The following is a 27,736-nucleotide window of genomic DNA, read 5'->3' on the forward strand; positions in this document are numbered from 1 at the left end:
AGGGCACCCCGCGGGCACCGAGTCTGTCCCGGAGGCGGCCGCCCACGGCGCCGCCGCCCCGGAGCGCACCCCGGGCCGGACGATGTGGGTGTTTGGTTACGGCTCGCTGATCTGGAAGGTGGACTTCCCCTACCAGGACAGGCTGGTCGGGTACATCACGGACTACAGCCGGCGCTTCTGGCAGGGCAGCACCGACCACCGCGGGGTCCCGGGCAAGGTAAGCACCCCCGGCCGCCGCGGGAGCGCCAGGGCCGCAGCCCCCGACCCACGCCTGCTTCCGACGCGGCTGGGCGCACTCCCGAAGGGGTTGCACCGCCTCAGGGGTGGAGCTTGGTTCTCGGGAGCAGCAGAAGCACGGCAAGTGCGCCGAGCCGCAGGGGAGATGAACCCTGCTGTCCCCGTGCACGGAAGTGGTAAAATTAACCTGCAGACTCGGGCCGTAGCAGTGAGGTGTTCATTCTAACAGTGGCTTGAGTTTAAACCTGCGTGCTACGGTCTCTTCGCATCTTTCCAATGATTTTATTTGTGACACTTAAGATCACAGAACTACTTTCCAAATTTATCTCCGGTTATCACGGTAACATGGGCAGCTCTGGTTATCAAGTACTAAGTGATGTTCTCTGTTGTGAGTAAGAGCACCATGGAAAGGGGAAGAGACTAAGGTTTTAAAATAGTCTGCACCTACGCATAAGACAGAGCATTTGAAATCATAAAAAGAACCGGAGTTCGAAGCCATTCCACTTCAACGAGAGTTGGTCCTTTGAGAAGCTGGCTCTGAGACAGGGTACTGGCCTAGGAACTTGATTGGAACTAGGGGATGTGGCCTAGGCGATGCACTGATTAGCCAGGAAAAACATCACAGCCAAAGTGTCTCCAAGAAGAAACATCGTTCAAGACTTTAAAGAGCTACCCTAAATAAAAGCCCTTTTGAGTCGTCAGTTTTGAAATGAACACTGACAAATGCCATTCTGAAAAAAAACAAGCCTTAGCTCAGGCTGCCATTTTTATGGCCAACTATTGATATTAAATATGTATTGTGGTTATAATAGCTTATTTTACTATGCTAGGCTTAACCAAAATGCATGTTCGTTACACAGCACACTGAGATACTTACACCTTTAAACAGACAAGTTATCTAATACAACAATCCGTGAGTCTTTAAAAGGAGAAGAGCGCTATAAAAGCCAGTATGATGTTGTACTTAAATTTACTGAAATATAGGAGGCGGGGCTGCACTGGCTAACAGCTTTACATTTTTATTTAAAGACTCCATCTTAGCAAATTAAGTGAAAAACCAATACTACACATTTTGCAACTATAGGGTTCTGTTAAAAAAAAAAAAACAAACTAGAAAAGACATCGCATTTTTTACTTTTTTTTTTATTAAAATAGATTGCCAGCTTTACGTAAACAGTAGCTATCAGACAAATAATACAGAAGACTTCAGAAATATCCAGCAAATAAGAATTACTTAGATACTGTTTAGTTGTTTTTTACTGCAACATATACTCAAATGAGTCATCAGAGTGTCCTCCTCAATAACACACACATTATATTCCTCTCCACAGTGTAAGGGATGTGTGGAGAAAAACTGGCCCTACACGATTAAATTATGCCTGCTTTGCAGCTGCACGCATCTCATTTATATATCACAAAACTGGCAGTTTCTCACCAAGGATTTTATTTAAATATGAAAGATTTTTTGCACAAATTAAAAGTCACAAGCCCAAAAAAGGAAGCGTGTTCATGGAGAGGCAGTGTGAGCAGACACATTGCTAACACCCAGTGAGTGAGACACGGTCCTGAGTCCGCCCCGTGCTCCTCTAACACCACGGGCCGGAAAGGTCCCTCGGGTTTCACCGCTCCCCCACAAAAAGACCGAAGCGCATTTACACACTTACATTCTCAGTAACATCTATTTTTAAGGACAAAGAGTTGAAGTTTTAGAAAATACTTGCAAGTAAATTTATCGGCAGTCCTCGTTGTATCAGCCATTAGCAAGCTGGCACGAGAGTTTAGTTTTTTCCACTTACTTCCACATATTCCTTGCTTTATTCCACCTGCCACCACACAACTCCTTGGGAAGTGCTGGAGGAGAAGTGAATAAAGGGAGCAGTGGAAGGCTAGGAGTTGCTAAAGGGGCCTGGGAGTGAGCCAAAACTAAGGAAGTGGGCAGACCATGTGCAGTGTAAACAAAAGAGGGAAGGGCATTCAACACAAGGCACCTGTGTTTCAGAAGACAGCGGTATTTCTTTTTTGTTTGTTTAGCTTTTTGGTTGGTTTGTTGAGACAGGGTCTTGCTGTATAGGAAGTACAGGCTGGCCTCTGACTCTCGGTGATCCTCCTGCCTCAGGAGGCTTAAGCACTCTCTCGAGTGCTGGGATTACAGGTGTGCACCACCATGCCCAGTAACAATAGGAATATTTCTAAGAATGATTTAACAATTCAGAACATCTTTGGAGAAAAATGGAAAGAAATGAGGTTTGTAGAAAGAAATGGGTTCGTTAAACTAATGAATTTCAATTCCATCCTGTAGAATACCACAACCTTGAAAAATTCAGTCAGGAAGTCATTGTGGGCACAAGTAGAGAACTGAAGGGAAAAAGCAGCGGCAGGCAGAGGAATCCCTAAGGTCACGAAAGGATAAAGGGGAACCAGATTTCAAAAGGCAGAACTCTACGACAGTGACTTTGTTATTTATATAGATGAAGACAGAAAGGGACCGGTAACAGAGGTGACAGGAACTATCTGAATGGGTTAGGCTCGCTGTGCAGGCACGGCACACAGGTATTGTGGCTCGCAACCTGACACCCTGCTAATGTTAACGTGCCAGTAGGTACCTACCCTTTGGCACAGGGTAATAACTGAACACCGCAGCTGCTATCACTGGTTTCAATCACCTTTGTGACTGAAATGATGGAACGTTCCAATTCTGGATTTTGTTGAAGCGTTTCAGTATGAACTCCAAAACAGTGTAACGTATTGTGACAAATGCACATCCTCAGGCTCCCCATGTAAAAAATCACACTGGAGGTGTGGCCTAGCGGTGTTCAAGTCCTCCAGGTAATTTGATCAAAGTGTGAAACTACTTCCTTATAGGATCACACCCTACAGTGTTTATTTCCTTCCCCTAATAAAACGGTTAACAATGTTTCTTCCTAAGAGGAAAACCAGAACTTTTACAATTGATGCTTCCACCATTTATCTTTTACTTCACCTGAGCCTTAGTCACTGCAGTATTTTTTAATGTATCTATTTTAAAGGACATAATACACCCAGTTTATAGAAAAGGATGGAAGCCTGTTTTGAAAAGGCCACTGTAGTTTGGATAAGGAAGATTTTAACTCACTTTAAACCTTATCATAAAAAGTATTTTTTAAAGTGCCTCTTAGAGAAAATGTAGTTAAAATATTCCATGCCAGTAAGTCATAATGCTCACTTAATGAACTTTACTTCAGCAAAAAAATTTTGTCTTTTTTTTAACCAGCCTGGAAGAGTCGTGACTCTTGTTGAAGATCCTGGGGTATGTTATAATTATTCCTTTTTATACAGTCTTTAACTGTATGAAATGTTGAGATATTTCATTTTAATAATCAGTGGAATTTTATTAATAGTCATCAAACGATTTGAACTACACTGTCTAGCACGCTTCTCTGTATGTGTTGAGGGCTTCCCCCCCCCCTTTGTTCATGGAAAATCAACTAGTGGGAAAAGTTAGAATGCAAAATGCAAGGTAACAACAGCTAAATGACATGTACTTTTGCTTTTGTGGACTTCTAAAAACGCGTTTGCTGACTGAGAATTTGGTGGTTCCCTTGGACATTAATGGAAGTGTTCCCTAGTTAACCAGGCTACCACTGAGAATCAAATGGATCCCTGAAAGCTCTCTTTATATTTGCATAAGTCTGATATCCTCAGTATAAAACTAGAGTTAGGAATTCTCACTTTCTATATTGCCTACTTTTATTAATAGAACTCGTTTTTTAAACAGGCAGGAAGCACCAAGAAACAGATATTGACAATGTTTGGGGTTTGGTTTTTTTTTTTTCTTTTCTGTGCGCTCACTGCTAGGGATTCAACCCTGAGCCTTCACATTGAGTTATACTCCCAGCCCTTTTTACTTTAAAACAGGGTCTCATTAGGCAGGCATGGTAGCACACGCCTGTAACACCAGCACTCAAGAGGCTGAGGCAGGAGGATCTCTGTGAATTCAAGGCCAGCCTAGGCTATACAAGGAGATCCTGTCTCAAAAAAAAAAAGACAGGGTCTCACTAAGTTGCCCTGGCTGAGCTCAAACTTGGGATCCTCCTGCCTCAGTCACCCAGAGTCCTGGAATTACAGGTGTGCACCACCATGCCTGGCTCTTCATTTCTTAAATATTTTTAATTATTTTATTGCTGTACAGATTTAAATTTCTTTTTTTCTTCCAGTACCAGGAATCGAACTCACAATCTTGCGCTTGCCACACAGGCGCTTTGTTGCTAAGCTAAATCCGTAGCCCCTAGATTTAAATTTTTATATTGTGAAATTAAAGAGGTAACTTTGGACAGGACTTTGATACACAAAAATCAAGCAGCTAGCAGTAACAGTTTATTTTTTATTTTTTTTTTTTTGGTTTGTTTTTTTCCAGTACCGGAAATCGAACTTATGACCTTGCACTTGCAAGGCAGGCGCTGTGCCGCTGAGCTAAATCCCCAGCCCCAGTAACAGTTTAATAATGGTGCAGATTAAGAAATGCTTTCATAGCTTCAAATTGGTTACTATAACTCCTACTCAAACAGTTAAACAAATGACACTCTCCATAGAATTTCTTGGGTTTTTCATTTGCTTCTATACAGTTTCTTAATGACCAAATGAAAACAGGGTATTTTCCATTTCATCTCGTTAGCTTAGCATTTTGTTACCACTGCTCTTTCTTTCTTGAGACAAGGTCTTGCTCTGTGGCCCAGGCTAGCTTGAACTTGCTGTATACAGCCCAGGCCAGCCTCAGATTTGTACTCTCCCGCCTCTGTCTCCCAACTGCTAGGACTGTAAGCATGTGCTAACACCCCAGAGCAATTTAGAATTTTTCTAAAAGATAGACATGTTGTATTTGTAACAAAATATTATTCAAGCACAAAAATTTTAAATGGTTTCCTTTACTGTTTAGTATGTACCTCCTCAGTGTGTTTTTAAGTGAAGTAAAACTGCACTGACTTCTAGAAACTACAGGTTTTTTTCTTAGATCAGTGTAACCGATCTTCACTATTTCAATTAGCCTTATAAATACTAAATAATTCCTATTTTTTAACAGGGATGTGTATGGGGCGTGGCTTACAAACTCCCAGCAGGAAAAGAAGAAGAAGTAAAAGCATCCCTTGACTTCAGAGAGAAAGGAGGCTACAGAACCATAACCGTCATTTTTTATCCAAAAGATCCCACAACAGAACCATTCACAGTCTTGCTATATATTGGAACATGTGATAATCCTAATTATCTTGGTCCTGCACCTCTGGAAGACATTGCTGAACAAATTTTTAATGCAGCTGGTCCAAGTGGAAGAAATACAGAATACCTTTTTGAACTTGCAAATTCTCTTAGAAGCCTTGTGCCAGAAGATGCTGATGAGCACCTTTTCTCGTTGGAAAAATTAGTAAAGGAACGTTTAGAAGAAAAGTAGACCCTCAACTGCACACAGATGTAGACCTAATAACTGACTTTGCCAAACAAGCAAAGCTTTCCATCTTCAGAGTAACTTCAGTGCACAGTGGCAATGTGTTTACTTGAAGATATTTTCAATGTTAAAAGTCAAGATACCATCTAGCTGAAGAGCTGAACTGCAAGTGTCCTGAAACACAATGAAAAGACTGGCATATAAAGAAAAAAATTCAAGTTCTAATAATATGAATTCCTAACTACGTGATATTAAACACTTGCTCATTACAAGTGAGTTCTTTAGAAATATACACAAAAGGACTCAGTTTGGTTTGTGTTTTTATTAGAATAAAAATATGACTTAAATTATTTAGAGAATTAAACCAAAGAAATTAGTAAGATTTATACCTTCAAGATTTTCCTATAAAATTTATAACCACAGTTTAAAATACAAACATCAAATGTATAGTTAGAAATATATGGTAATATAAACAAAATTTTAGCCTTGATTATGAATTTTGTTGTTAATGTATTAAGTAAGACTTTCAAACTCAGGCCAAAAATGGTACTGTTTAGGGGCTGGGAATTTAGCTCAGCGGCACAGCGCCTGCCTGGCAAGCGTGAGGTCGTGAGTTCCATTCCCGGTACCGGAAAAAAAACAAAAACACAAAAAATGGTATTGTTTAACACAAAAATTTCTTTGGAGTGATAATGTGCTATACTGCTCCTTTTTAAAATAAATGCACTGTACTACATAAATAAAACATTAAAGAGCACAAAGTACATTATATAAATCAGATCCACTAACATCATTCATTTTTACGTTATATTAAAACTTTTTAAAAAAGATGTAATTTCTGACAATTATAGGTTAGCAGAACTAAGTTTTAAAATAAAAAGTGGCATTCTCTGATTATGTTCTAATGCAGTTTTTTCTTTCTCATACCTTGTCACCTAAGAGTATAAACTGTACAGTGTACTCAACCAGGAAACAAATTCTTGTATTATTAACTCATGTAGAATTAGCCTTGACTCAAGATAATCAGACTATTCCTAATCGTGATTTCTTTCTCAATAGGAAATAAGGTCTCTCTAGAATCTTTCAAAATTAAATCAGTATCAAAAAAAATAATCAGTATCATGTTAAATCTCCTATGACACTTATTAAAACTCTTGAACTCCAGGCACGACTAATAATTAGTACCAGTTGTCCATGTAACACTGTCCTATGTAGTAGGAACACTTGTCCTTTTCCTGTTTTTCTTTCAGCCCCTTCCTTAGTAATTTACTTGGCTGTGTAACTACTTTAAATATTTTTCAACAGTTTCAGTATTTAGTTTTCCCGAAGGCATTTCACTTGACTAGTACTACAGAAATTATTAAATATTCATTGGTAAATATAAGGATGCACTAGGCACTTTACATACAGAGGCATTCTGGATAACTCCTCTGAGCTTGCTTTCATAGTAATTTTCACTGTTACACATTTAATGAATGGCAGAAATCCAGGTCTCTCTCACTTCAATGCACAAGATCCTCCCACAGTATGCTTAACTTGAACTTAACCATTTTCACTACCCTGAAGTCTTCCCCAGGAGGGAAACAACATTAACATTTTTCTGTAATGAAATAGTATGTACTTTGTTACATAAAGATGTTAAACTTTACTAGCTAGGTGTTCAGTTTCAGAAATTCAATAAAAGTATGAGTTTAAACCCTGTCTGTCCGTTTGTTTGTTTGTGACAGAGTCCCACTGTGTAGTTCAGGCTGGCCTTGAACTCACAGTGATCCTCCTGCTTCAGCCTCCTGAGTGTGGGGCTTCTAGGTGTGTCTCCATGCCCAGCCTAAACCCTATATTTAGAAAAGCTATTTAATACAAATCTCCAATGAAGTTTACTTTTCAAGCCGCCTCCTATTTACACCCCAATTCTAGGGACTGAACGCAGGGCCCCTTGCCTATTTGGACCACTCAACTGCTGAGTCACATCTCCAGGCCGCTTGTTAAAGTGGATCTTTGTAGACCTACTCCTGTCCTGGACCAAGACAGTTCTTTTCAGCACTCCCCAAACAACATACTCACTTCTCCTGTCTAGCACCTAAGTCCATCATGTACACCTCCATACCTAAAGAACTGGGCTGTGACGATGTCCTCTATATAAAAACTGAATGTGAACCAATCTGTTAAAACTGATTTCTAAAGTTTGACTACTGTCTATTAATAAGCATCTCATCTTAAAAATTATGAAGTACCTCAAATGCACAGTGTACATCCTTGAAAGTACGCAGAGGTGTATGCTGGGTGTTCCTTTCGTTTCTTCTGAGACAGGGTCTCACTAAGTTGCTGAAGTGCACAGGCTGAACTCTAGCTTGCCATCCGGCCTCAGCCTCCCTGCAGCGAGTACAGACATGTACTGTCATGTCTGGTTTTAACCCTAACTTACGTAGAACATTACACAATGCCAGGCAGAATGCACAATAAATATTATCTAATACTAATTTTCAGCACAGAGTCCCACGGGTTCATTATTCAAGAGCCACAAGGAGTACAAATTGCCTACAGTTTAAGAACTGTATTTGATTCACCAGCTATTTTTCAAAATCTTCTAGTCAATACTTCTCATTATATTAACTTTATCTTTTCTATAACATCAATATTCTCACAGGGCGTGGCGGTGCACGCCTGTAACCCCAGCACTTGAGAGGCTGAGGCAGGAGAACTGCCATAGTTCGAGGCCAGCCTGGGCTACACAAGCAAGGTCAAGGCCAGCCTGCACTACATACTGAAACCCTGTCTAGAAAAGTAAAGTGTATTCTTTGAAGTTATAACTTAGGACAATACTCTTAGTAAGTATCTATCCCTATCTCCTGAGCAATTACTGTATCTATCACTGTAAGCATCACAGTCCTACATGCAACTCTGTAAATTCCAAAATTCACAGCGATCCTCGTGCCTGTCTCCCGAGTACTGGGATTACAGTAATGAACTGCTATACCTGGCTTTAACAGTCAGCGTCTGTGTATTCCTCAAATTCTGCACTCACTCTATGCATATGTTAAGAACTCAAAAATAGTGGCACAATTTTTTTTTTTTTTGGTTTTTCTTCCGGAACCGGGAATCGAACTCACGACCTTGCACTTGCCAGGCAGGCGCTGTGCCGCTGAGCTAAATCCCCAGCCCACAATTTTTAATCCTATGGCTAATCTGTCAAAAGAATTGTAACTCTTCCAAAGACAACTAATATTACACTTCCATATGTCTAATTTATGTAATAAAAATTGACTTTAGCTTTCTTGAATTTCAGTGTTTTTGCATTCCTAACAATTTCCCTTCTAAAATGCACTTTACTATCATTCACTATCATTTTCTCCATTGTTTTATTTAACCATATTGAACCTCTTCTTCATAAATGGTTTGCCCAAACACGATGTTTGTAATGGGAAATACCACCACTTCACCCTACAATTTTCCTTATTCCAGCCTTCTGATTCTTCACAATGTTTTAAACATCAATGTTCCACTTCCTTAATAACTTACCTTTTTTTTTGTACCAAGAATTGAAATCAGGGGGCTGGGGATTTAGCTCAGCGGCACAGCGTCTGCCTGGCAAGCCCGAGGTCGTGAGTTCAATTTCCGGTACCGGAAAAAAAACAAACAAAAAAATTGAAGTCAGGACTTTGTGCTTGCCAGGCAGGCGCTGTGCCGCTAAGCTATCTTCCCGGCCCCTTACTAACTTATCTTAATACGTGTCCAGTCCAACTTTATCCTACTGTACTCCACCAGTCACTGCAGCCTCAAATCTCAAACAACTACTTCCTGATTCAACCCAAAGGTGTTTCTTCCTCTCTTTACCATTCTGATGTATCAGACACTAGTGACCAAGTTACAGTGTCACTGAGATCAAATGGCACAATATTTCATTGTATTTGCATTTACAACTCTTTATTCCTTATCAGCTTAGGCTTCAGTTACCACTTTTACATAAGATTCCCATCTCTAGTCTCCTCTCCCAACCTCTTTACAACGGATACACTAAGGCCTCTCCAGTTGCGCTACACAAGCATGGAAACAGAATTTTCAAAAGGCATTGCAGCCTTGGGTAATTTTGATTATGTTGTAAAACTGCATTTTCTTAAAATTATAATTTGTCTCCATTTCACCTTTTTTCTCTTGTGTTTCAAAGGGTGTCACATAGAAATTTTTTTTGAAACAGGGTCTCTCTATGGAGCTCAGGCTGGCCTCAAAAATTCTGACTCAGCCTCCAAATACTGGGATTGCAGGTGTGCACTACCAAGCCCAGCCTACTCCTCACTTTCTTACTATTTATTTCCTGAACCCCAGCTTTGACTGAGCACACCTTCTCAGGACACTTCTCTTCCTTTCCTTATTTTCATTAGCTCAGCTCAGCCAGTACCATGGCTCAACTACATTTACATGCCAATAACCCCAAAATTTATACCTCCAGCCCTGACTTTCTCTCACCTCTGAACCTCATTTACTTAACTAACCTGTTAGTTCCACTTGCCTGTCCAAATAACTTTTTTTTTTTTTTTTTGGCTTTTCTCCGGTACCGGGAACTGAACTCATGACCTTGCGCTTGCCAGGCAGGCGCTTTGCCGCTGAGCTAAATCCCCAGCCACCCCAAATAACTTTTAAAGGTTAACATGTCCAATATAGAAGCCTGATTCAAAACTTACTACTATTCCTGGGTATGGAGGCTCACGCCTGCAATCCCAGCACTTGGGAGGCTGAGGCAAGAGGACTGCTGTGAGTTCAGCCTGGGATACATAGTAAACTCAAGGCCAGCCTTAACTACATAGGGAGACACTGTCTCAAAATCAAAACAAAACAAAAACAAGAAAGTTGTTATTATTAATCTACATATAAATAAAAAACTAAAAGCATGTGTGCCACAACTGGGTAATCCAGGAGACTACTGTAGAATTCTTGTAACTTTTATATACCTAAAATTATTTCAAAATAAAAAAGTGAAACAAAAATGCTCAATTATCATCAGACCATACTCTGTTCCTTTATCTTTTTCTTCCCTCCTTCAGTGAACTGCACCACCAATTGCTCATGAAAAAGTATGTAGACATTACCACTGAGTTACCCCTGGACATCACATCTACCCCCCAGTAAGTTCCAGATGCTCTACCTGAAGAATATTCTACAACAGGCTACTCTTTCTCTATCACCACTGCTACCAGCTTTCTAAACATTCTCCCTGTTGCCACACTTGGCCTGTATTCGTTTTCTAGGGCTACTCTAACGAATTTCCTAAAATGAATAGCTTTAAACAAGAGACACTGCTGGCCACAGGAGCCCATGCCTGTAATACCACCCCTCTGGAAAGCAAAGGCAGAAGTGTAGCAAAATTTTGGCCAACTGGGCAACTTAGTGACTTAGCGAGACTATCTCAAAATAAAAAATAAAATAAATTTTTAAAATTTTGAAACAAGGTCTCACGATGTAGTTCCAGCTGTCCTTGAACTATGTAGCCTAGGCCGGCCTTGAACTCACAGCAGTCCTCTTGCCTCAGCCTCCCAAGTCCTAGGATGACAAGCACGCACCATCATGCCCAGCTCAAATTTAAATTTTAAAAGGAAAAGAGGATGCAGCTCAATGCAAAAGCTCTGGGTTCAATCACCAGCAATGCAAACAACAACAACAAAAACAAACTGATCCTCTCACAGTTGTGGCCAGCAGAAGTCCAAAATAAAGGTGGCAGGCAAGGCCACACTCTAGGAGAAACCTTCCTTCTCCTCTGCCTGCAGTGCTGCTGGTACTCCTTCGTGCTCCTTGGCTGGTACATGGATCACTCCAATCTTGCCTCCTACTCCACAGACCATCCTCCCCGGATGTCTGTGTCTGAATTTCTTTCTTCTAAAGACGTCAGACATGGATGAAGGGTCCTCCCTGACTCAGTGTGACCTCATCTCAACTGGAATGACATCTGTAAATATCCTATGTCCAAGTAAATTCACACCCGGGCTCTGGGGGTGAGGACTTCAACAAACCTTTCTGGGGAATGTAACACCTCCTAGAACCGATTTCCCACACCACGGTGACCTTCACAAATGTGCAGCAAGCCCCATGTCTCCTGTCTGTACGGCTAGGTCCAAGGTGCTCTCGGGCCTCTCAAACGTCATCCCTTCTCATGCTCCTCTCACTCCAGCCACACCGGCCTTTCTATCCCCCAACAGGACAACATCCCTGCCTCGGGGCCTCTGACTGGAAATTCCTATGTGACACCCTTTGAAACAGAAGAGGAAAAAAGGTGAAACAGAGACAAATTATAATTTTAAAAAAATGCAGCTTTACAGCATAATCAAAATTACCCAAGGCTGCAATGCCTTTTGAACTCTAGGCCTGTTTTTCCAAGTCTCAGCACTCCTAAACTCCCAAGAATCTTCAAGTTACCGAAAGTGTGTAAATTGTACTTGTTTCTCTTTAGCTCTTATAACCCCACAAATTGAGGCCACAGACTATCACCCTCAAGGAAACAGGTCACATTATAAACTGGGAACCATCCCTCTAAACTTCAAACACATGCAAATACTTTGCATTTTAACTAAAGTTAGTTTTTGCTTTAGTTCACTAATGACTAAGCTGACAGACACTAAGTAAATGACTACTCAAAAGACAAAACATCCTGGACTATGTGTCTTCAGGATACTTGAGCACCAATAAATACCTTCAACCCCTGGCCACAGCACACCTCACCCCTCGAGTACCCACACGCTTTCCCTTGGAGTGTGTACTTCTCTGCTTCTGCCTATTCTGCTTATACCTCACACTGACACATCCTGAAATGCTTTTCTGCAAGGGAAGAGTCAAGAACTTGCTCCAGCCACGTGGAGGCCTTTAGAAAGGATCTCCTTGAACCCTGTCTGGTGCTGATGCTTTCTCATCATTCTCATCATTCAAGTCAATGCTCAAAGGTTAACTGGGCATGATGGGGGCATGCCTATAATCCCAGCACAGCGGTGGAAGAGGTAGGACCATCTTCAAACCCACGGAGGGCAATATAGGGACACCCAGCCTCAAAATAAAAAAAATACAAAGGGCTGGGGATGAAGCTCAGCATAAAGGCCTTGGCTTTAATCCCCACTACCACACCCCAAACAAAAAGCTGAAGTGTTACTTCCTCACACAACCCTACCCCGACCATCTACCAAAAGCAACATATCCCATGGGTAGTCTCTTGAAAAAAACTCTAGTTCTCTGTGGCATTTACTGGTACCAGAAACTAGTTTGTCAACAAGTGTTATCCTCACTTGAACACAACTCCACTCAAATCATTCAATTACTGTAGGCCCAGCGGCTAAAATGGCCATAAAAAACTTTTTCATTTTTATTAGTCAAATACTGTATGCCTCTTTTCCTTCATGCCTTTCATTAGGTTTGGCACAAGAGAGACACAGAACAAAGATAAAAAGTCTTTATTGCCAGCCACAGGAGGGCTGCTAAAGAGACACAAGGACTCACTGAAGAGTGAAGCCTGCAGTCAGAGAATATACTGGGCTGGGCAGGGGGTGGAATTTATATGGGTGGTCACAGTGACATAACAGACGCTGATTGGTTGGCACATGCAAGGAAACAGGAAGTTGTAATCAGACTAGAAGGAAGGCGGCAGAAGTCAGTCTGAGACATACTGTTGTTTTTCAGCACTGTGCCATGCTGGATCGCAGCCATGACTTGGCAGGATTTTATATGGGCAAAAACCCATCATTTCCGTCTTTCGGTTGTCAGGGGACAACTCTCTTAAGCTGCCTCCTGCTGATAGTGGGCCTGGTCATGACGGGGGGGCCACAAGATATACCCATACAGAAACTGGTGCCAGGGGTCTCAGCCAGGACAAGGAGCTCACTGGCATGGACAATGCAAAGCCTAGATTGGAAAAACCTCAGAAAGTTTAAAAACACAGGGTGTTGTAAGTAGAAGGTTTATTCTCATGGTTTGCAGGCCCAGGAAAGGAAGGAGGAGAAGGGCCCATGATCCCAAGGCGTTATCCCACCACGACCACGATGAAGAAGGGTACATGTAACCCAAATGGTGGTGGTTTTTCTCGAGGTAGTTGCACACTTTTTAACCTTCTTCGTAACAATTCCAGATTCGTTTACAAAGTAGCAGCATTGCTCTTCCAGCAGAGCGCAGGTCTCTCCTTCTTTGGCCGTGAGAACATCTAGAGCTCAGCGATTCTGGAGTAAGCACTGCAAGACTATCTGATTTTGGAGTGAATGAACAGATGTTGTTATGTCCATTTGTGGGTGGAGCTCTAGAGAAAGTTGGTGGCAGAGATGGGTGGCTGTACCTGTTCCCCCTCCCCCAAGGCCAGCTCCAAGGGCAGAGAGACTGCCTATGCCAATAAGGATGGGAACATGGACGCCCTTCTTTTAAGTGAGATGTGTGCCTTGGGATTGTGATAAAAGGGATGACCCTATGGCTTTCTGAGAGTTTAATGCTAGGGCTGGGGCAGAAAGGATTAGGGTGCAAGACCCTGTCCAGTGGGGAGGAAGACACGTGTAAGCCCCCTTTAGGCAGCCTATAAGCCACCCATGGAGTGGGCAGATGGCCTTGTCCTGTTCAGGGTGGTAGTGAGTGCAGTGGGGAAGATTCCCATCTGGTGAGAGTTGTTTTGAGACTGTGACAGCAGACAGGTAAGGTTCGCTGGCGAGTGATGAGGATTGTAAATAGGGGGCCTACTAAGGCTGGGTTAGGTGGGTAAGATAGGAGGGTAAGATAGACAAGAGGCATTCCGGTGTGTAGGAGCGGCCATATATAGATCCTGTCGGTATGGGGCACACAGCCAACACTGAGCAAGGTCTGAGTGTGAAAGAGTGTCACATGCATGTAAGAAGAGTTGGGGAATGGGAAGATGGTTTTTGGGTGAGCTGATAGGAGGTTGTGCAGTAGGAGTTATCGATGCTTCAAGGATGGGAGGTGGGGCTACTGGTCGAGCCCTCAGAGTGAGAAAATTACCTTCTGGTCTGTCCATGCCTACGTTGTAGAAGAGAAGACCCCAGGCTTTTCCCATGAGGTAATGAGGGTGAGTTGCACTCCAGATGGTCAGTTCTACTTTTCCTCTACCTTTCTACCAGGTCAAGATGTGGGAGATCTGTTTAAACACTTCTCTGTTGGGGTAAGTTCCTATGTCTCCCAACCCCAGGTATCAACATAAAACCAATAAACATTGACACATTCATTGCTGTTGGCAAAGCATGGGGCCGGGGGTTAAAACTAAGCCGCTGACCTGACAGCAGAGGTCATATTTGCAATTAGCCATATACCTGTCAGAGGTCTGAGTATACGGCCTCAGGTGACAGCAGGGAATGACAAATCAAAAAGTGGAATTAAGGGGGGTAAAGTTGGCTGAGGCAAACATTCCCCCATCAGTTAAAGTAAGGGTAATGATGTAAGTGGAGGGTGGTGTTGGTCTCAGAGCCAACTGAAAAATAAGCGAAACAGAGTATGAGGGCAGAAAAACGAGACGTATTTGTGAGGTTTAGGGCAAGCAAAGAAGAGTGGATAGTCTACAGACTGTTACTCCGTAGAAAAGTGTAAAAACTATCTTTTGTGGAATTTTGAAAGTCCTCTGGGAAACAATCTAAAGTCCATCCGCAAGTGCAAGAGTCAGCAAAACAAAGGGTATTAGGAACACCACAGGATAGCAACACGTGAGTTAACTCAGAAGTTTACCAGGGACTTCGGTGAGGCAGAGACGAGTGAGGCGCAGGAGGTGTGATGACCACTCTGGTGATGGTAGCTTACTCTCAGAGGTAAGGGGCTGAAATGATGAGGTGAGTGTACTGTGATATATTGTCCTAAAGTGAACTGTTTCTCCTCCCACGTGAAGATGGCTGTTGCACCAAGCGCTCAGAGACAAGCAGCCCATCTGCATACCATGTTATCTACTTGTTTTGAGAGGTATGCTACTGCTTCGAATGAAGGTCCCTTCTGGTATCCTAAGACTCCCACAGCATGTATCCCTGAAAGGAAATGTATAGAGTAAAGGGTTGAGTTGGGTTAAGAAGAGAACTGGAACTTTAAGAGAACTTTAAGACAGCCTCTTGTAACTTGTTTTTTGGGGGGTTTTTTTTGGTTTTTTTCTGGTACCAGGAATCGAACGATGACCTTGCGCTTGCCAGCCAGGCGCTGTGCAGCTGAGCTAAATCCCCAGCCCAACCTCTTGTAATTTGTGTAAAGCGCCCTTAGACACTTTATAGAGAGGCTGAGCCAGAGAAGCAAATTTAGGAATCCAGAGGTGAAAGTAGTTTGCCAAACCAAGAAAGGATAAAATCTGTTTTGTGGTTGGGACTTGATGGTCGTGAAGGAGGGCTATGTTGTCAGCAATGATTAAGTGAGTGGTGAGAGGGACAGTAAGCCCCAAATATTTGACCTTTGATGAAGCTATTTGAGCTTTGGCTGGAGAGACCCTATATCCACAATCTGACAGAAAACTGAGGAGAGCAGCTGAGTGTTGTACGGCCAGGGAATGGGAGGGGGAGCAGACAAGGTCATCTACACATTGAAGAAGAATGCTGGGTTTAAGATTGAGAGCCTCGAGATCAGTAGCTAGGGTTTGGCTGAAGAAGTGAGGACTGTCCCTGAACCCTTGAGGCAGGACTGTCCATGTGAGCTATAGGGACCAGAGTATCTGGGTTTGTCCATGTGAAAGCGAGGAAGTCCTGGCAATCAGGGTGTAAGGGGATAGTGAAGAAAGCATCTTTGAGGTCTACAGCCATAAACTGAGTTGTGGATGGGAGAATATACAAGAGCACAGTGTAAGGGTTTGTCACCAAGGGTGAACTGGTGTAACCACGTTGCTGATAACCCTGAGATCTTGGACCAAGCGATAGGAGACATTACGTTTAATTACCAGAATAGGGGTACTATAAGGTGAATGCATAGCTTTAAGGAAACCATCGGCTAGGAGGTACTGAATTATGGGTTTGAGTCCCCTTTGATGTTTGGGGGCTATTGAATATTGAGGAACACAAGGAAAGCTTTACGGGTCTTTGAGGCAAATTAGTACAGGAATGGCATGGGTGGCACGAGTGGGGCTAGAGGTGACCCAGATTACGGGGTTGACAAGGGAAGAAAGGAGGGGCAAAGATGGCAGTGCATGATAAATGAGAGTGAAGGACAACAGCCATGGGGAGAGAGAAAGTGAAAGAGAAATTGAGTTTTTGGAGATCTCTGCCCATGAGAGCTGAGAGACAATTTGGGACAAGGAAGCTGCGAATAAAAAAGTATTTGAAGTCAACAGGGAATGGGGTCCTATCTGGAGGGATCATGTTCATCAACTGTTAATCCCCACGATAGAGACTAGAGATCGGGTGCAATGGCCCAAAAACTCAGGAAGAACACTCTATGTGGCCCTCATGTCAACAAGAAAGGACAGTGTCCTGAGACTTCCAGCTAGACTCAGCTCCGAGAAGGATACCTTAGTGGGGTACGTAGACCCCAAGCCCCATCAATCCTCTTCAGTGGCAATGCCAGGCAGGTCAGCAATCCATAAATCTGGTAGTGGCAGCACAATCTCCTGTGAGGGCAGGGAACTGGATGACTTACTTGCTCTCTGGCAGACAGGGCAGTTGCATTTCAAATGACCCTTGAGACTGCAGCTGGGACAAGACCCCAGTGGTGGCTGCAGGTTGGGGCAGGTTCGTGCCCAGTGTCCTTGGTTGTCACACTTAAAACACGGTCTGGGAGGGGCTCCGGTGATGCCACCTTGTTTGCTTTCTGCTTGTTTACGTTTTTCTGTTTTGGGAAGCCCAAGTGCCACTGGTAAAATATCGTGCTTATATTTAGCAATTCCCAATCTGTCTACCTTTTGTTGAAGATCTCTATTATTGAAGACATGAAAGGCCAGAGCAAGGAGTTCTCCTGGTGGAGACTTAGGGCGGAGCTCAGACTTTTTATTTAAATTTTGCCCAATGTCAGGGGCTGAGATAAAATGGGAGTTGAGAAAGACTATTCCCTCTAGTGACTGGGGATCAACACTGGCATATTTAGTCAAGGTATCTGTGAGGTGATTCAGGAACTCTGCAGGATTCTTATCAGCACATTGTGTTTGTTCTATGAGCTTGTTGAAATTAGTAGGTTTATGAGAAATTTTACGAAGACCCACAATTATACACCCAATCATGGTATTAATTAATACACTGTGAACCATTTTCTCCCTGATAATCTCAGTGCAGGATGGCCAGGGTTAGCATGTCTGTGGTCAGCTCGGGGCCGGCCTGTTCCTGGGACACATAAATTGGGGGCTGGGAAGATGGCAGTGGGCTAGAACATAGTGGACGGTAAGAGGAACAAGATGGTGGGGAACCACAAGATGGCACGGGTGGGAGGAGTAAGACCGAGTATGATGAGTCAGGGGAGAAAATGGTGACAGGGAAAAGGTGGAGTCAGCCGAAGGCAAGAAGAAAATGGGGGATGGTATAAGAACAACAGGCTCAGGAAATGAGGGGGACTGAAGAACAGGCTGAGAAGGATAAAGAAGTTGAGCTGTACGCTAAAGAGGCTGCACAGACTGGGGAAGTTGGTCAGCAAGTAGAAAGAGTTGAGGGGGTTGGGCAAAAGGCTCAGGAGACTGAGGAAGTTGAGCCTGTAGATATGGTGGAGGAGGAGCTTGAAAGCCAGAGAGACATCATCAAGAGGATCAGGAGGGGAATCAGGTAAGGGGTGTGACGTGTGGAATGGGCCTAACAGATTTGGGCTACCCCACACACCTGAACAAGAAAAGGATGTGCCCTAAGAGCAATAAAGGCCTGTACATATGGGATTTCCCACTTGCCACTGCAATAGCAGAAACTGTCTAGGTCTCTGAAGGTATTACAATCAAAGGTACCCTCTTCAGGTGAGTGGCTGCCATTGCTGAGTTTGTACTGAGGCCAAGCCATCTGGCAGTAAAAGGTTAACCATTTTGATTTTACTGCATCTCTGAGACCAAGGGTATATACATTAGCTAAAAGACATTCAAGTGGAGAGTGTTTTTTTGGCTGAGAATTAGTATTCTAATAGTATTCTATATTAGATTAATACTAATACTAATAGTATTAGTATTCTAATTAGTATTCAGTGAAGAATTAGTATTTCCCATTCTGTAACTGAATTAAAGGTGAGCCAAAGGCTAAAAAGCCGAGTCTCACAACCCCTTGAAGGATCATCACATTCAACGGGGTATGAGCAAGCAGGAAGTGCCCAAATCTGTCTTCCCTGGCAGTCACCCAGAAGGACATCCCAAAGGATATAAGAGAGTCCTAACATGGGCCCACAATTTAAAAGAATGATAGAGAATAAGGCAGGAATTCCTGGAGCAAGAAGTGACTCACCTCTGAGAATCGATGTGGACCGGTGTTGGACGAAGGCTGTCAGCAGCAAATGTAGAGGCAAGAGAAATAGAAAAGGTGGCTCATCGCCGGCAGGGGCTCAAAGTAAGTGGGTTAATCCCTAAGCAGCCACATACCCCACCAATCCGAGTCACAACACCAAAATGTTAGGTTTGGCACAAGTGAGACAGAACAAAGATAAAAAGTCTTTATTACCAGGCACAGGAGGGCTACTAAAGAAATAAATGGACCCACTGAAGTGGAAAGCTGGCAATATACTGGGCTGGGTTGGGGGTGGAGTTTACATGGGTGGTCAGAGTAACATAACACGCTGATTGGCATACAAAACAGGAAACAAAGTTGTAATCAGACTGTGGAAAGAAGGGAGAAATTTGTCTGAATGAGACATGTGGTGGTTTTTGAGCACTATGCCATACTGGATCACCACCATGACGACTTGTCAAAATTTTATACTGACAAAAACCCATTAAACACTAAATTTACTCAATTACTCCCTCAAGAAAATGAGAATTGAAGCAAAAGAAACAGCTTTTGTGTTAGAAGCTGCTGGAGCTCGAAACTGGTCAGGACAGGACAGAGCCAGAGGGCCTCAAGCAGTCAAGATACCTCCATCTTGAGAAAGACATCATGCCTGGACATTCAGAGTCAGTAGTCATTAGGCAACATTACTTCTCATGATACTTTGCAAGAGTATAAAATAAACCACTATTAAGGTTAGGTCCTCTTGCCAATCAGGTAAGGGGTCACCTCCACCTGACCCAGTTTTTGTCTCTTGTCTTTATTTTCCTCATACCCACTGTCATTTCTCTCCAGGATACAACAGGAGACCAATCAGGTTCCCTACATTTGGCACCTGAACTGGACACCTGGTGAGAGAAAATAAGTGGGCACTGGGTATGCTTCCCAACAGCACACAATAGAAGAGGGGAAGCGTATTTGTGAAAGCTAGTATTCAGCACAGGAGTGCATGGTACTGGCACATCAGGTGTACAGCATGGGGATACATGTTCTCTAGAGCTAGAAGATAAACAGGCTTCAAAGAAGCCAAAAGAGAAAAGGGTAAGTCCAAGTAGAGGCTCAAGACTCCCAGGGATATGTGTCTATAGAAGTGTTTGTTGCCATGTTTGACTCTTGTATTTAATTTTCTGAATGTTGGTTTGGAGGGGTTTTGTAACCATAAGGAACTTGGCTCAGAACATGGAGGGCAGAGCAATAGTGCCACCAACAGAACCTGAGCCCTCTAGCCTGGTCCAATTTAAGAAGGAAGGAGTAGCAGGGGACAAAAGAGACTTTTCCCCACCAGAGCAGTGTTTCCCAGTGAACTCTGTCTCACAACACTCGATGCAACTGACTGAGCCACAAGTGGCTACCCCAGCCTTTTCAGCTCAGAGAAATTTTACTGCGTCACAGATTGGAACTTCTGTCTCTCAGAGTAGCCATTTTCTCTTATCTCCCTTGCAACTGGCATTAAAGGAAGCCAGAGAGGCCAGGGAGACCATGGAATGTTTTCAGCATATGCACCCTCTAACTGAAGTTCAAGTTCCTGAAAATCTTGGACAAGTTATATGTCATTATGAAGCTATGCCTTTCAAAATCCTAAGAGTTAAAACAAGCTGTTACTAGTTATGACCCTACTGCTCCCTTTACCTTGAGTTTAATGGAAATTCTCAGACAATAGATTATGGCCCCAAATGATTGGAAAGGAATAGCTAAAGCATGTTTAAGTCCTTTCCACTATTTAATATGGAAAGGAAACTTCTTTCAATATTGTACCAACCAGGTGGCTTGTAATGCTATTCACAACACAGCCATTACAAAACATATGCTAATGGGGAAAGGTGCCTTTGCTACCACAATCAATCAAATGGCCTTTGAACTGCCAGCATAGGAACAAACCAAGATGGCCGCCACGAGGGCTTGGAGGGAACTTCCTTCTAACCGGGAGACAGCCCTCAATTGGGCTTCTATTCAACTGGGTGCTGAGGAACCTTTTCAAAATTTTACCTCACGCTTATTGCAGGCTACTGAGAGAATTATAAATAACACAGAAGCCAGCAGAATAATAGTTCAACAGCTAGCCTTTGAAAAGGAGGCTTTAAGAGCCCACAAAAAAACAGAGAGAGATGTGTAGATATTGGAGATGTGTAGACATTGACCCTTCATATGTACAGGGGGCTGCCTTGGCAGCAGCTATTACTCAGGGGTGTCAAGAGTCAGCTATTACTCAGGTTATTTATCCATGGCCTGGAGAAAGGAAAAAAACAAGGCTGTTTGTTTTTGTTGTGGATGTAAGGGGCACCTTGTCTGGAACTGCTCTGCTACATCTGTAAGGGCAGCACAGCCATTACCTGTCTCTTCAACTAGTAGTTAAGTGTCAACAAGGGTATCACTGGAATAATCAGTGTAGCTCTAGAACTGTTGGGAAAAGTCTGCCCTTTCTGGGAAACTCTCACTGGAGATTGCCTCAGCCACATCAAGTAATGGAGTCCACCCAGATGGCTGTGGTGTTGGGCACATTCCAGTACTCTGTGTATTCCCTCCTATCTCTTCCCCTACCCACCGGATGCCAAGGGTTGACGGACAAAACCCTCCTGCTTCATTCTCCTCTTCTACCATGCTCCTATCGCACATGAGCCCAGGCTTCAGGTCATGCCCCTGTAGGCCTAGCTGCCATGACATGGGGGTGAAAGTAGTCCCACACTGCAACCCATCAGCAGTGTGTGCTCAGGTGGTATATGCCACCGTGCACAGCCCAGGACCCAAGAGACCTGGCTGCCCCCAAGCACTTCCCACACTCCTTCACTGGGTGCTCCCCTGTGTGACCCCACTGCCTCACTGGCTGCCCGGAGGAAGCCCCAACATGCATGCAGGACCATATGGCACCGAAGAACAAGAGGGCAGCAAGGATGGCATCCCCACCACCAAGGGCCAGACAGGAATGGCAGGAGGCTCAAACTGGCAAGGCAGCCCCACAGCCTGCGCAGCAGAAGCTGGGGCTGCCCCTGGTGGGGGAAGGGCTGGGGATGATAGAGATACAACCATCACCATGTAGGAAAAATTGCCACTGGGCCCTGAGCCAAGCAAGAAGCACTCGTGCTTCCAACAGAAATATGGCTATTATCACTACAAGGACTGCAACATCCACTGGGAGTACGCATTCATTTGGTGTGTCCAGGGCACAAGCAAGGTTTACTTTAAACAATTTTGCAGAATGTGTTAAAAATCTTACAACCCTTACCAAGTGAAAGATATCACCTGTCAAAGTTGTAAAAGAACTACATGTTCCTGCCCCGTAAGATTTTGCCATGTGGACCCCAAACTCTCCCATCATCAAGAACTGTGCGAGAGATGCAGAGGCAGGTGCCTGTCCAGTGACAGCACCAGTGCTTAGAATCCTGGTAAAAATAGAGTATCCAGCAAAAGCAACAGCCAGCATGCACAGAGGCTGGACACATCCTCTGTGGCTACAGAGGCAGTTTAACCACAGAGCCACTTGCGGGAGGGGTGGGGGGCGCAGGCAGTAGAGCCCATTCCCGAGAATAAGGCAGGACTGCTGGGGCCCTGCCAGCAACTTGCTTAGTCCCAAGGCAATAAAATGAAAGCCGCAGCCAGTTACTGCCACAGTCTGAAGTGTCAGCACTGCTCTGCCCAAGGCTGTGACTGGGGGCTGCCACCTCCTTGGGAGCCAAGGTCTCCCGCCTCCCTGCTTGCGGCCACTCCCATTCCCCTGCCCACAGCACCCTTCCCCCAGCTCACTGCTGCTCTGGTCTGAGTGCTACAGGTCACACTGAGGTGCCAGATAGAACAGGGAACAAAGAGGCCAAGGCCTGGAGTAGGGATGGAAGAGGTTGCCCAGGGAGAAGCTGGCAAAAGACTAAAGCTAGGCAGGCACAGGGAGGGTGACATGGACAGGAATGAGGACCTTTGGGGACACGCAGGAAACCTCAGTCAAGAAGCAAAGGAGGAGATGGTTGTGGAGGCTGGCAAGTCAGTGCGGAAATGGGGCCTGAGAAGACCCAGACAGCCAGAGGACCTTCCAGTGGTGGCTAGCCAGTGCCCAGGCCCCAGGGAGGAAGGCTACAGCCACACTAGCTGGCACTGTACCTTGTGGCACCACATATGGCAAGGGCAACAGCAGGGCTAGGAGGGTGATACAGGGATTGAGTGGCTGGCAACCAAGGCCTGGGTGACCCAGAAGTTGGTGGGACTTGGCAGTGACAATGGGGAGCAGGAAGCAAGGGCTAAGCTCGTTACCTTTGTGGTAAGCATCTCTGAGGCAGAGGGGATACTCATCCTCACCCTGCTGCAGGACATAAAGGACCTCTTCCCTGAGCTCTATGGCTTCCTGCAGGACTTTGTGCCCCAGGCACAAGACAATAAAGCAATAAGCTGCTGCTTAGTGTTGACACCTGCCAAGGACTGTCCAGGTGTGAGCAGCTTTATACTAACATGACTCTAGGCAGTAGCTAAGGGGGAGAAGATTCCCTCTCACATCAACCTGACCCAGCAAAAAAAAAAAAGGTAATCTGGGGTCCAGAATATGTTTGTGTTTTGCTAAAGCATGCTGTCCAACTGTATCATGAACTTAAACCTGGGGAAGTTCACAACAATGAGGCTAGATTTGATCTGGGGCCTATTGAAAAAACTGACAAAATGGAAATCCAAGGTCTAAATATGCAATAGAGTATATAGATAACCGAGCTGAAAGTTATCAATATTAAGACAAAATAAGCTATAAAAAACACATATTCATTATAAATAAAAAATTCTAATCCTTCCAAAATTTTTCTGATGAGATCTCTGCTAATTGATTACAAAATCTGACTAGTCTATTTAAATTACAAATTTCTAGAATTGTCATAGATTTACTATAATCCAATGTGGTCAAAAAGGTTTGAGTGCACTGTGGATTTGTAAAGATGTTTGCTCTGTGTCCTTGTTTATATGTTTGTCTGTCATTGTGTGAACAGCTGTTCCCTTTTTTGAGCTCGACAATTTTCCCTTTATCATTTGTTCATAATACAACTTGGGTTACAGACTTAAAAGCATGTGTTCACCTGAGCTACCAGCTGGTTTAAATGATATCAAAACTGGCTTTCTTACAGCTCATCAAAATTAAGGTACTTTCCCACAAGTCCTTAGGGTGGGAGAAATTTTTGGGTAGGACTCCCATTGGTGAATAGAGGAGTGGCCAACTTTATTCATTAACAAGGAGCCCTCAATGATCTTGATAGTCTCTTGGGAGACACGCCAATAATTTGGTCATTTGGCAAAAGTTATTCAGTAAAAATTACAGTAAGGTTTTCTCATGAAATATGCTCTTGGCACAAAACTAAATTAAGAAACAAAGGTTTTCATGTGTATGGTAATTCATTCTCATTAATCTCATGGTGTATTAAATGTATTCATGATTCCAGATGTACAGGTCTTCCAAAATGTACAACAAAGACTGTTTATTGTAATAAGGTTTTCCTACAGACTCAGAACTTCGCCAAAAACTTGTCATGTATATCCCATTAAAGGACAATAAATTAGGTTAAGTTTCTTATGTACTAGATAGAGATGATTGGTTAATAGGGTCATGTTATCTCAAAATGAAAAATTAGGTATGTTACAAAATGTCATCCTGATTGTCATGTAGCAAAGTTATGCATGGTTTTGATTTTTAAATGTCTGTGTAAAAACATGTAACTGTTGTTTGTTAACATTCTATTAAGATTTAAAAATTAGGACATCCATGGTTGTTAAAAAATAACTTCTATTTTATGTTCTAAGTTGTTTGCTATTCACATTAGATAATACTAAGCTTATTGCCTCCATTACAATTAATCATCTCCGCTGGATGTTTAACAGCTGAGGTTTAGAGACCAAAAATTAGACAAACTGGGCTAAGAGGATGGCCAATATTTTAGCCTTAGCCCTGCGAGGTCAATGGAGACTCAGGACCTAAGAGAACCTCTATTGCTACTTCCTAATAACTCAGCAGAGTCCCTGATTTTCTGATCAAGGAGATTATACACAGTGGAAAGTAATTCCACAATGTATAGTGTGCCTAAGGAGAGTCACCAGGAGAGAAAAAAAAAATCTCTCAAGCTTTCATAGAAAGCAAGTTGATCAAGCAATGGCCAGGACTCATCCAGGTGGCTGACGCTGACAGACGACCTAAGAGTGCTGTACTTGGTTCCAAGATGACTCCTTAGGAGACTTAACTGACTTTGATAGATAGCAAGAAGTTAATCTTTATTTATAAAGGCCTCACTTTAACGTGGTCTTAAATATCCACCCAAAAAGTGTAACCACAAGATGTATAAAAGCAATGTGACAGTAATGTGTTGGCTGTAAAAGGTTCAAATCACTAACAACTTTTAACAATTGCCAGCTAAACTATATAGGGTTAAATTGCTTTATACAGGTACCTAAAATCTTTGCACTAAAAATCTTTAGCCTAAATGAGTAAGTTCATCGAAAATGAAAAGATTTTCTACAGAGTTCTCCAAGCACAGCTTCTCCAACTCCAACTGAACACGTATCACTTCCGCAACCAAACAGAAAAGGGAGATACATTGGGGGCTGCTGGAGCTGGAAATTGGTCATATATGTGAGGGCAGGACAGAGCTGGAGGGCCTCAAGCAGTCAAGATACCTCCATTTTGAGAAAGACAACCTGACAGGACAATTACAGTCATCAGTCGCTAAGCAACATTACATTTCTTGATATTAACTTTGCAAGGGTATAAAATAAACACCCCTATTGTTGAGGTTAGGTCCTCTTGCCAATCAGGTAAGGAGTCACCTCCACCTGAACCACCTCTTGTATCTTGTCTTTATTTTCCTCATACTCACCACCGTTTCTCTCAGGGGTACAAGTGGAGACCAAAGAGGTTCCTTACACTTTTGAAAATGAGAAGGGAAAGAAGAGTTAAAGTGAGGGGAAGGAAATGGAAAAAAATTAAAATATATTATGTACAGGTACAAACTCTTGATGATAAATGTGTTCATTACTTATGGCAAACATGTATTAATAGTAATTTTTTAAAAATTACTCCTTACGGAACAGGTATGGTGGTACATGGTGAAGGAGGATCACAGTATGTTGAGCCCTGGGTTAGTAAGTTCAAGGTCAGCCTGAACTATATACCAAGATTGTCTCAAAAAAAAAAAAAATATTACTCCCCCGGCAGGGGATAAATATGGCTCAGTGGCACAGCGCCTGCCTTATAAGCGCTGATCCTGAGTTTGATTTCCGGTATCAAAAAACAAAAGAAAACAACAAAAAAATTACCCCCTAAAAATTCTTCTATTGCCAGGCATGTAATCCCAGCACTCTAGAGGCTGAGGCAGGGAGATCACCTCAAGTATGAGGCCCGTCTAAGGTACATAGTGAGTTGAAGACCAGTGTGGTGAAACCCTGCTTTAAAAAAAAAAAAAAAAAAAAAACAATTATTTCTTGCTCATTTAACTATTTCATCATTTGTAATTAATCGAGTATTTCCTATGCTTAAAAAACAGGATCACCTCAGGTGATTCCAACGCCAAACGTCTTCCACCTCAAGAAGTTCTGACAAAATAAAAGCTCAAACAAACATTTCAGCATGACATATACTTCTCTGAACTCACCTCTTCTTCCTCTATAATACCAATCTCCTATTTGTGAGTCTATCCCATCCCACCCTCTATAATAAAAAACCTAATGGACCATCTAAAATTATGCTTAAAATGCATTTCTCGCCCTACTTCATAAAACTCCTATGAATCCTTAAAATCCCAATTTTAGTATCACTTCTCTTCGGAGACATTTTCGTGTTTTGTTTGTTTCTCCCTGGGCGTCCTTTTCTGACCAACCACAAAATTCTTCCATTTCTCCTTTGTATCTCCACCCTGAAGCCCCTCTAACTGTACAATCTACAGTACCCACCTTATAAAGGTAAGGACATAATATGAAGCAGTTACATAACACAAGTGAATGCTCAATAAATTTTAATCACTTATTACCCCGCTAGTTTGCAATCACCTGTACAATCTTCCTTGGTGGACTATGAGGAGCAGAGAACAGAAGTCCACATATTTGTCATTTTACCAATCTCAACGACGCATTAAACAGTAAGAAATGCTGATAAAACTAATGACCAATATCCCAAATCTAGAACAAGATGGCTTTCTTTGGTACGTGGGTCCTTCGTGTTAAAAGAAAATTTACAGAAGCCAGGCCTTCTGGTGAGTGCCTGCGAGGAGCACGCTCGGAGGCTGAAGTAGGACGACCACCAGTTGGAGCCCCGCGGGGGCGTCTCAGCAGGAATGCGAAATGAAATGAACATGAAACGGGCTGGGAGCGCAGCGTCAGCGTGAGGGCCCCGGGCCCAACACCGAGTTTGGGGTAGTCAGGCACAGAAATGAAGCACGCACCCTTCCTTTTCGATGCGGCTGAGTGCGGGGAGAGCCGGCAGTCTTCACAAGCTTACGCACAGTCGGGCCCCAGGCGGAGCACGGCGGCGCGCGCCGCAGACGGCAGCCCACCGCTCTCAGGGGGAGAGGAAGCCCGCTCCGCCCCGACCCCAGACGTCGTCGGACGCGACCGAAGCTCCCACCTCCGCACGAGGAAACGTCCCCGCTCCCTCGGCACGACGCACCCGCTTCCCCGCAGGCCGGGGTGTCGAGCGCGCCGGAGGTCCGGGCCAGGGACCCGGAGACGGCGGCAGGCGGAGCTCGCCCGCCCGAGGACCCGCGCTCTCCGCACTCGGCGGGCG

The 27,736-nt window shown here is 43.6% G+C and overlaps 3 protein-coding genes across 6 annotated transcripts in view; 2 read left to right on the top strand and 1 right to left on the bottom strand.

Moving 5' to 3' along the window:
* The window catches only part of Asb3 (ankyrin repeat and SOCS box containing 3), an 83,741-nt gene extending 74,540 nt beyond the window's left edge, over positions 1 to 9,201 (bottom strand). The window contains exons 1-2 of one of the 4 annotated variants that reach the window (XM_013517555.1): positions 9,170 to 9,184; positions 7,885 to 8,023 (exon numbers count right to left, since the gene is read on the bottom strand). The gene's annotated coding sequence lies outside the window, so the exon portion shown is untranslated. Of the gene's footprint in view, positions 1 to 133; positions 224 to 7,884; positions 8,342 to 9,169 lie in introns of those variants that run through there. The other 3 variants (XM_005391025.2, XM_005391024.2, XM_013517556.1) reach the window with 3 other exon arrangements.
* Positions 7 to 7,354, top strand: Chac2 (ChaC, cation transport regulator homolog 2 (E. coli)). The gene is made up of 3 exons (XM_005391020.2): positions 7 to 217; positions 3,488 to 3,523; positions 5,294 to 7,354. Exons 1-3 carry the CDS (start codon positions 83 to 85, stop codon positions 5,657 to 5,659), a joined length of 537 nt encoding a protein of 178 aa, XP_005391077.1. The 5' UTR covers positions 7 to 82; the 3' UTR covers positions 5,660 to 7,354.
* An 8,902-nt stretch (positions 9,202 to 18,103) lies between the features above and the next one.
* LOC106149250 (serine/arginine repetitive matrix protein 1-like) lies at positions 18,104 to 27,736 on the top strand (the record flags this gene model as incomplete). Its single annotated transcript, XM_013517525.1, is given in 3 exon segments — positions 18,104 to 18,318; positions 18,929 to 19,077; positions 27,419 to 27,736. Coding segments are annotated over 3 exon segments (682 nt in total), but the record flags the coding sequence as incomplete, so codon positions are not given.

Source organism: Chinchilla lanigera, unplaced genomic scaffold, assembly GCF_000276665.1.
Source record: "Chinchilla lanigera isolate Chin_1 unplaced genomic scaffold, ChiLan1.0 scaffold00040, whole genome shotgun sequence".
NCBI lineage: Eukaryota > Metazoa > Chordata > Mammalia > Rodentia > Chinchillidae > Chinchilla > Chinchilla lanigera.